The sequence below is a fragment of the Prionailurus viverrinus genome, chromosome B3, assembly GCF_022837055.1.
Source record: "Prionailurus viverrinus isolate Anna chromosome B3, UM_Priviv_1.0, whole genome shotgun sequence".
NCBI lineage: Eukaryota > Metazoa > Chordata > Mammalia > Carnivora > Felidae > Prionailurus > Prionailurus viverrinus.
Window position 1 is genome coordinate 35,114,291 of NC_062566.1, and position 10,579 is coordinate 35,124,869.

The 10,579-nt window shown below is 37.5% G+C and overlaps 1 protein-coding gene across 5 annotated transcripts in view; it reads left to right on the plus strand.

The window, feature by feature from the left end:
• Nucleotides 1-10,579, plus strand: part of DPP8 (dipeptidyl peptidase 8) — a 72,948-nt gene that overhangs the window by 56,478 nt on the left and 5,891 nt on the right. For 2 of the 5 annotated variants that reach the window (XM_047862337.1, XM_047862338.1), the window contains 4 exons: nt 4,837-4,983; nt 6,291-6,443; nt 7,722-7,864; nt 8,532-8,643. In XM_047862337.1, coding sequence (XP_047718293.1) covers nt 4,837-4,983; nt 6,291-6,443; nt 7,722-7,864; nt 8,532-8,643 — 555 coding nt within the window. Of the gene's footprint in view, nt 1-4,836; nt 4,984-5,489; nt 5,676-6,290; nt 6,444-7,721; nt 7,865-8,531; nt 8,644-10,579 lie in introns of those variants that run through there. The other 3 variants (XR_007152918.1, XR_007152919.1, XM_047862339.1) reach the window with 3 other exon arrangements.

A 10,579-nucleotide genomic window follows, 5' to 3' on the forward strand; every position in this document is an offset into this window, starting at 1 on the left:
AGTTATCCAGTATTTGGAAATGTATTTAGATGCTAAGATATCCAAAAAATAGGAGTGCCTGGCTGGCTCAGTTGGTAGAGCAGGCGACTCTTGATCTCAGGGTCTTGAGTTCAAGCCCCACATTGGGTGTAGAGCTTTATTATTTTCTTTAAGTTTATTTGTTTTGAGAGAAAGAGAGCAGGGGAGGGGCAGAGAGAGAAGGAGAAAGAGAGAATCCCAAGTGGACTCCACACTGTCACTGTGGGGCCCAACATGGGGCTCAAACTCACAAACCATAAGATCATGACCTGAGCCAAAATCAAGAGTTGGACACTTAACCATCTGCACTTAACCAGCTGAGCTGCCCAGGCTCCCCAGAGCTAAAGAAAGAAAAGAGAAAGAGAAAGAAAGAGGGAGGGAGAGAGAGAGAAAGAAAGAGGGAGGGAGAGAGAGAGAAAGAAAGAGGGAGGGAGAGAGAGAGAAAGGAAGAAAGAGGGAGGAGGGGAAGGAAGAAAGAGAGAGAAAGAAAAGAAAGAAAAGGACATCCAAAAAATAAAAGCAAAATAACTATATAAGCCACAAAATCTCAGCAATGACGATCATATATCAAGTTAAATCACTTTGCCATCGTTAAGATTTTTTTCAAACACGATTCACATTTGTATTATACTCATCTACACAGAAATCATAAACATTTAAATAAGCCTTCCATTAAAAACTTGAAGCTGAATCTTTGTAAACTTTTAAAAAAGGCTTAAAACAAAGAAATTCAAGAGAGAAATTACAGGATACTCTCAGAAGCTTTACATGCTTTTGTTACGTTATTTTGATATTAAGGCTGAGTAAGAAGGATGTTTCTCCTTTCCAGTGAAGAAGTGATATATGAGGTATGTGACAAACACACTATAAAAACTAACTGCTTGTGTAGATTTTTAAGACAAAAGGAATCCTTATATTATTCCTCATTACCAGTTATGTTTAAAAAGTCTAACCCACATAGAAGGATATTCAGCACCACTAGTCATTAGGGAAATGAAAATCCAAATCACAATGAAATACTACTTCACACTCATTCGGATAGTTATTATGAAAAAAAAAAGGAAAGAAAAAAGGAAAATAACAAACGTTGCTGAGGACGTGGAGAAATTGGAACTCATGCATTGCTGATGGGAATGTAAAGTGGTGCAGCTGCTGTGGCAAATAATATGGCAGTTCTTTAAACATAATGTTAAGTCTGATGCAGCAATTCCATTTCTGGGTGTATACCCAGAAGAATTGAAAGCAGAGACTTGGACAGATACTTGCACACCAACGTTCATTGCAGCATTATTCCCAATAGCCAAAAGCTGAAGCGCCCCAAGTGTCCTTTGACATATGAATGGGTAAACAAAACGTGGTATATAATGGAACATTGTGCAGCCTTAAAAAGGAGGAGATTCTAACACATGGTACAGCATGGGTGAACCTTGAGGACATTATGCTAAGTGAAATAAGCCAGACACAAAAGGACAAATATTGTATTACTCCACTTGTACGAGGTACCTAGAAGAAGCAAATTCATGGAGACAGAAAGTAGAATAGAGGTTGCCAGGAACTGGGGAAGGGATAGGAAGTTATCGAATAAGATACGGAGTTTCTCTTTGAGGTGATGACAAGGTTCTGGAAATGGATAGTGGTGATGGTTGCACAGCAGGGTGAATACTTAATGCCATTGAATTGTACACTTAAAATGGTCAAAATGGTAAATTTTATGTATATTTTACCATAATAAAAAATCTTAGCCAATGCAGTTAAAATAAAATTGTTTAATTGTTTAGAGTACTTTATGAGTACAACTATACTTACACTTACAGAAACAGTTCCTTCTCAGAATACTCTGTTCAGTTTGCAAGATTTCCCCAAGAGACTTTGCATGATAGAATGCCTCTGGCCCTTCAACGCACTGGGATTATCCATGCTCTTGTTGACTCCATTTGGGTTAATTATGAAGACATTCCTTAATACAAGAGCAGATCTTTTTATAATTATTATTTCTAAGTTTACTTATTTATTTTGAGAAAGACAGAGACAGCACAAGTTGGGGGGCGGGGGGTGGGCAGAGAGAGAGGGAGAGAGGGAGAAGCCCAAGCAGGCCCAGCACTGCCAGCATAGAGCCTAACATGGGGCTCAAACTCACAAAACTGAGATCAAGACCTGTGCCCAAACCAAGAGTTGGGCACTTAACCAACTAAGCCACCCAGGCACCCCAAGGCCACATCTTTTTTAATAGCACAGAAAGCCTTGTGAACTTTGATTAAATCTTGTAAGCAATCCAAACTGTGTTCTTTCTCCGAGTATATTCAGTGCAAAGTGGGAATCTGTTGATTGGCAACAGTATCGCAATTTGTAACATGAAGTGGGTTACTTTGTCACTAAATGCAACAATGTCTGTAGTTGGACAAAAGTGAAATCCAAGAAAAGCAACAAATATTTCCAGTTAAAGTCATCCAGGCTTAGTTCTTTAAACTCTTCATTGATAACAGCTGTATGTTTTAAATGTTCATTTAACAAATCCTTGTGATGTTTCCTATGTGCTACATTCTGTAAATAGAAGTGCACAACAGAGCGACCTAAGTGATAGCAGGACACAGGTTTTGAAGAATGGATACTGAAGAAGAACTTTGAATCCTCAGTGCCAGAGGTCATTACGTTTAAGTTCCTTCTTCCAGAAGTAGCAGGCCTCTGGCTACAAAGGCAGAAACACTGGCTCTCAAGGGAAATTCATATCAGGCAATGAGGCCATTTTTTTTTGCATGACAACAGGCAAAGAAGTGAACTGAAGTAGTTTTCTTTACATAGTTATTTTGTGTTTTATGTCTAGTACTTTTTTCCACTCCCTTCCTTTTTGCTCCTTCTCCCAAGATAGAAAGGAAAAACGTCATTAACTATACTGGAATTCAAGTTTTTAAAAAATATTTTTTTTTTTTTAAGAAAGGGAAAACATCATTCTCCTGTCTGTATTTTTTATTCATTCATTCAGCAAATAGTTATTGGAGTTCCTAGTGTGTCCCAGGTACTATTTTAGGCAGCGAGGATACCATAGCGAACAAGTCTGACTATGGTCCCACCCTCATGGAGCTAAATAAGGAAAATAATAAATGAGTAGACATATAAAGTATATAACTTCATATAATGGAAGTGCTCTTTGGAGGGTGGCTCAGTCGCTTGAGCGTCCGACTCTTGATTTCATCTCAGGTCATGATCAAAGGGTTGTAGGATCAAGCCCCACTTTGGACTCTGTGCTGAGCATGGAGCCTGCTTGAGATATTCTCTCTCTCTTCTCTTTTCTCTTCTCTTCTCGTCTCTTCTCTTCTCTTCCCTCCCTCCCTCTCCCCATCTGCCCCTCTCTGCCAGTCACACCCTCTCCCTCTCTAAAATAAGTAATTAAAATAAAACAAATTAAAAAAAATTTTTAAATAGTAATTGTTGGGAAAGACGATGGCAAAGTGACTAAAATGGAAGTTCTGATAGGAAGTTCAGAGACTGTCTCTGAGGGTACATAAGATGAGAAGGAATGACCGTGTTAAAGATCTGAAGGAAGAGTATTCCAGACAGAGGGAACAGTAAATGTCAAGGTCCTGGGGATTAGAGTCAACTTGATATGGTGGATAATAGGGTTAGAGTCTAGTAAGTAGGGATTTGGTATGAGATGAGGTCAGAGAAATAGCCAAAGGTCAGATAATATAAGATTTCAAAGGCAATGGTAAGGACCTTAGAATAAGATCTAAACTCTTTACGGTTTCAGGGAGCTAAGCTATAAAGTCTTACCAAATTTACATTTAAAAATCATCCCTCTGCTACCAAGTGAGTGGACTGTAGGAGAGCAAGAGTAGAAACAGGAAGACTAGTTTGGCCGTTGTTACAGTGGTTACAGTGGCACTGAATATGCAGAAGTTCAAAACGAGAAGATTCTCTAGACACACAGCACACGCACACCAGTCCAGCCCAGTAAATGCCCAGTATATAGTTATTGTGTGAAGATGTGTTGATTATTTTTTAACTTGTGGCTGACTTGGTTTTCCCATTGGTTTCAGCCAGAAAAAACTTCTTTCATTTTTGCCAGAACCGTTTTTGTCGTAGTTTAATGTGTGGTCTTAGTGTCCACCAAACACTGAACTTCTCTCAGCTTCTTTCCTCTAATTAAAGTCCTCTTTTCACTAGTTTATTTCTGTTGAGGCACTAAACTACATTTAATTTCTCAGTCATTTTGAGGTATAGGCTCTAGGGTGATAAAGCGATTTAAGAATTATCCTACCTTTTGCACTGATTTGTGTCCCAGGAGAAAGGAAGCTGAGCTGGTCACAGTGTTTCCTTAAAATACTGAATTTTTCCACTGCTAGTCAGGGACAATCCCAGAAGAGATAGATAGGGAGGAAAAAATGATCCTTGTCTCTGTCATCTGAATGGCATAGTTCTTTAGGGTAGTGGTAATGATTTTATCAACTTTTTTATGGGATAGGTTAAATCTCTTGTCTTGTATGTAATGAATATCAAGTTAATTTAAAAACAAGTCAGGGAGGGGGGAAATGGGGAGTTACTAATCAACGAGCATAAAGTCTCAAGTATGCAAGACGAATAAGTTCTAGAGATTTGTATCCTACTGTCCTACAATTAATGATGCTATATTGTACATTTAAAATTTTGTTAAGAGGGCACACCTTGTGATAAGTGTTCTTGCCACAAGAAAATAAAATTTCATTCTAAAAGCAAAATAATACAAAAAATTCAAGCTTTCTACTTTTCACAGCATCCTGTCACTTAATGCTTTTTTTATATTACCATATAATAAATTTCACTGAAATTGTATTTCTTCCTCAGGTGCAGTTGGTGAATAATCGATTTAAAGGAGTCAAGTATTTCCGCTTGAATACCCTAGCGTCTCTGGGTTATGTGGTTGTAGTGATAGACAACAGGGGATCCTGTCACCGAGGGCTTAAATTTGAAGGCGCCTTTAAATATAAAATGGTGTGTGAGCATACAAACATTTTTCTTTTTTAAGACATTTCTATTTTTTGGTTCATTGTTTGGTGTGAAGTCCCAGAGAGAGAGAGAGAGAGTGAGAGTGAGTTGGGGGATGGGGCCGTAAGAGATGGAGAGAGAGAGAGAGAGAGAGAGAGAGAGTGTGTGTGTGTGTGTGTGTGTGTGTGTGTGTGAGAGAGAGAGAGAGAGAGAGAGAGAGGGAGGGAGAGCGAGAGTGTTCAGGGGTGGGAGGGATGATGCAACTTGATATTCACTAGGCTAGTTCACATCCACCTGTATGTAACTTCGGGGAGCTGAGATAGAACCACTTTTGCACAGAAGTACCTTCTCTTTCTTTTTGGTATGTCCAGCTTAGCCAGAAGGCAGCACCATTTAGTTTTCAGCATCCTGTCCCCTATTGAGAGGAATAATTGAGATTTGTTCTGTCCTCTGTGAAGAGAGAAATCAACTGATTAGTGCCTTCCTTGTGACAAGCCTCTTTCTCTCTACAGGAAGCTTTAAATGCTACCTTTTAGAGATGCCCCATGTCCTTTCTGCTGCTTTGGGAAATGATGAGAATCCGATGTTCCTTTTACACAGTAAGGCAGTTACTGTGTTTGCCAGTGTATTGGACATGCTGAGTAAGACATGGGATTTTCTCCCACAGCCAGTTCTTTGACCTTATGTTGTATTCTCATGTAAGTTTTTTTGTTTTTATTTTTGTTTTTGGCTCAGTGAAGTGAGATTGTGTGCACTGGCAGGCCTAGTAATACAGACAGGGTGGTGGTGGTAGGAATGAGGACTTAATAGGACTTTAAAGAAATAGTGTATGTTCAATTCCTAGAAATCGATAACGGGGAAATAGGAGGAAAGACCTCAAGAGTGATTCCTTCTGCTTTAGTGCATTAAGTTTTAAAAAGAAGTAAAATTAGTCAGCCACTTAAGGGGGCTATTTTTTTGTCTTTGGGTATAGGAAGGCTTGTTACAAGGAAGATGCTGACCTCTTAGCAGACAACAGAACAAATGGAAAGGGGAGATACCCATATACCAGGAACAGTTTGGGTCTTAGTAGGAAAGAACTTTATGACTAAGGGGTTACAAAACTCTGGACTGGCTAGCAATGGAAGCTATAGGCCCCTCTCTGTAAATAGAGTTAAAAAAATTTTTTTCGGCCAACAGAATGTCAATTGATGATGAATTCTTTAAAAACTACAGGTATTTTTTAGTAAAACCCATTTATCAGTTTTAAAAGCACTCTTACAAGGAGACTTCTATTCATCAGAATGAGTGAAATGTTCTCCCTTTTTTGACAGGGTCAAATAGAAATTGACGATCAGGTGGAAGGACTCCAATATCTAGCTTCTCAATATGATTTCATTGACTTAGATCGTGTGGGCATCCATGGCTGGTCCTATGGAGGATACCTCTCCCTGATGGCATTAATGCAGAGGTCGGATATCTTTAGGGTATGTGACTTCCTATTGTACTTCTTTTTGTAGTAAGGGTAGAATCTTCTATAAATTGAGGATCTGAGAAAATGCCTATTTTTTGAAGGCTTACAGGGTTGGCAATATTATGGAATGTTAGAGTTTGTGTATCTGCAGTCATGCGAGATAATAGATGATCTTGTCAACTTGTGATAGCCATGTGAAATATATATTTACTTGTCTATGTCTGTATCTAGAACAAAAAACACATGTCAACTTGATAACCAGTTATTGGCTATTTATAGACATGCAGAGATTATGGGATATAGCCATGATTAGTAAAACACACACAATGTGGATTGTAATTACTTATTTAATTACTGGACTGAAAGCTCTGAGGGCTGGGATTGTGTGCACATCACTGTATCTATCCTCAGTAGCCAAGCATAATGCCTGGCACATAGTAGGTCCTAAATAAATCTTTATTGAATGACTACTGTATTAAATATGTAAATGTTGGCTACAATTTTATAAACAACTTCTTTGAAAAATACGCCAGAAGGAAATAAAGATGCTAAAAGTTGTTAAGAGAATGGCAATTGTGAAGTGTTTTTCTTTCTTAATATTTGAATAACATGATTTTATCTTACAGTGAAAATAATTTTTAAGAATTAAAATAATAGAGTTTTTGTTCTTGCATGTATATTCACATAAGCTTTATAATAACCACAAAATGAACTCTGAAAACTGTCATAATTTTCCCAGGCTTGCAGCTGTCAAAATAATTAGAATATTTAAATGTAAAACTGTGGGGACCTTAAAATGAGGGAAGTATTTAGTGCTTAAATATATTTCATTCATAATTTTTGTTAAAAATTCTGTACTCCCCGTAGAGGCTGGAAAAAAAAAAAAGAAAGAAAGAAATGACTGCTTTTTTGATATAAAAGCTGACACTTGTCACACTTTTTTTTCCCCAGTAGCAGGAATGAGTTTACACTGAGGCATTCATATGTTCTAGTTCAGTCTCCCCTTTCAACAAAGTGTCCTGTGTATATATTTCAACTAGCCCAGGTTAGGGGCTTGGTATGTGGCATGCCTGTGGAACATGAAGCTAACTGACTCACAAAGTATCAAATTCTTGACCTTGGCACTCCACTTTGATTTTCTGAGTTGCCTAACTCAGAAATGTATGCCCCAGTTGGGCATGTGGGGCAAAAGCCTAAGGATAATTTTAGCCTTTAAATTTGTAGTTAAACTTTCTCATTGCTAGCCATTCTTTTCTGGACCACACTTGATTGTCATTGTTGTCTTGTGTAGGTTGCTATTGCTGGGGCCCCAGTCACTCTGTGGATCTTCTATGATACAGGCTACACGGAACGTTACATGGGCCACCCTGACCAGAATGAACAGGGCTATTACTTAGGATCTGTGGCCATGCAAGCAGAAAAGTTTCCCTCTGAGTAAGTTCAAGCTTTAAAGTTAAGATTATAAATTTAAAACTGTAGTGTTAAAATTTGTCTTTAATAATAATGAAAACTACAAATACTGCAAAACCAAGACTAATATTCTAAAGAATACTCGAGTGGCATAGCTATTTCTCAGAGCTGAGTTACAGGCCAGTTCATACACTTTGGTTTTTTTATAAGTTATATTTGAAGCAATGAGGGTGCTGAAAGAAGTTTAATAAGTACGTAACTGTTTCAAGGTGGAAAATACTCTGTTTCTGCTTAAATATATTTTATGGATAATGTTTATGATTTTTCTTTCCCTAGGGACAGGCTGTAATTATTATATTGATATATGCTAATATCTTCATAAGAAATTGAACACATGATATTTAAATTTTTTTTAATCTTTCGTCACATGTAGTATCTGGTTAATATATTATAAATTTATTGAAAATGTTGAATTCTTATTTTAACATTTATAGTAGAAGTTAACTTTATTAACACTGATTATATTGTTATACAGTTACATGTTTTCATATAATTATGTTATATAACTGTATATAGTTGTATATATTACATAACTATAATATTTACTAATAGGTAATTGTGATTAAAGGAGGTAAGTGGTTTTCCCAAATACTCTATTTTGCCTAATCCTCTGATATTTCCATTTCTCCAGACCAAATCGTTTACTACTTTTACATGGGTTCTTGGATGAGAATGTCCATTTTGCACACACCAGTATATTACTGAGTTTTTTAGTGAGGGCTGGAAAGCCCTATGATTTACAGGTGAGTTCTTCATCTTCTGATGGAATTAAGTAGTGATTAGTGATTGATTACTTTGAAATATAATAAACTATGGAGTAAGGCTAAATTTTCAGCTGTGGCCTCTCTCTGCTTAAGAGATCTAAAGTCATAGACATAGATAGCAGTGCCTCTAGTTGCATAAAAATTAAGATTCTGTGGAAGTTGGACTAAAAACTGGCCTATTAGATTATATGACTGGTGTATCTGTATCTGCTTTCAGTTTGTAATCACGGAAAAGATGACAGGAGTCCATTCAGTGTCCTTTGCTTTTCTTCTTCCCCTTGGAAGGGTGAGGAAGTGCTACTTGATATCATTGGTTTTTAAAGATCTTTTAATTTTATAGTGTATTGACATTGGAACAGAAAGCAGCAAAGTAACCACCTCTGTTGCTCCTCACTCAAAAAAAGGGGGTTTTAAAACTTGTTCCTTCTTTCTTCCTCCTTTGTACTTCTTTCACAGATTATGTGCTCCTAAGAAATGAAAAATATTGTTTTTCCCTTTTTAAAAAAGAATTTTTTTTATGTTTATTATTTTTGAGAGACAGAGACAGAGCACGAGTTGGGGAGGGGCACAGAGAGGGGGAGACACAGACTCGGAAGCAGGCTCCAGGCTCTGAGCAGTCGGTACGGAGCCCTAGGTGGGGCTTGAACCCCTGAACCGTGACATCATGACCAGAGCCAAAGTCAGATGCTTAACCACCTGAGCCATGCAGGTGCCCCTACTTTGTCCATTTTTATGTCTCAGTTGACATTTATGTAAGTAAACTGCGAGATATTTGTCTATAGCAGCAGTTTTCAAGCATTTTGGTCTCAGGATCCCTTTACATACCAAAGAACTTTCATTTATGTGGGTTGTATCTGTCACCATTTTCATATAAGATATTAAAACTAAGAAAGATCTGTTTTTTTAAAATTTACTTGTTTACTTAAGGAATCTCTGTCTGCATCCAACATGGGGCTTGAAATCATGACCCCAAGATCAAGAGCCTCATGCTTTTCCAACTGAAGCAGGCAGCCCCAAAACAAAAAAAATTTTTAAATATATTTTTAAATAACAATAATAAACTATTGCATGTTAGCACAAATCACAGTTTTTGTGGGAGAGAAAAACTATTTTCCAAAACAAACAAAAAATTACTTAGAAAAGTAGCATTGTTTTTACATTTTTGTAAAATCCCTTTAATGTCTGGCTTAAGAAAGACACCCAGATTCTCCTATCTGCTCATATGCAACACATGCAACCTGTTGGGAATTGTTGTTTTGGCTAAAGTAGAGAGTAGTTTCCCACTATGTGCAGTTTTACTTTATAAGGCTTCAGCTAACCCGCAGTCAGCTGCGATCAGTCCAGAAGCAGACGATCCTCTTGATCTGACATAGCGTCAGAAGGTCAATAGCGGCCTAACGCTCTATCACAATGCCTGCATCATTCACCTCACTTCATCTCATCACATAAACATTTATCATCTCGCATTATAAGAAGAAGACTGAGCATAGTGCAAGATACTTTGAGAGCGAGACCACATTCACATAACTTTTATTACAGTATGTTGTTATGATTGTTTCATTATTAGCTATTGTTTATCTCTCACTGTGCCCAACTTATAAATTAAACTTTATCATATGTATGTATAGATGGGGGGGGGAACAGTACATACAGGGTTTAGTACTACCTGCAGTTTCAGGAATCCAGAGTTGGTCTTGGAATGTGCCCCCTGCAGATAAGAGGGGGACTACCGTGTGAAGAAACTACAGCCTCCCAGAATATGTAGTTAAGAAAGGGGAGGAATATTTTAGCCTTTTCGGATAATTGTGGATATTCTTCTTTGATACTACACCAAAACTGGACAAATCTTAGTTTCTTAAAGGTTAGTTTTAGTGGGGAATCTAAAGCCATATCTATAAATGTTTCATACTCCGTT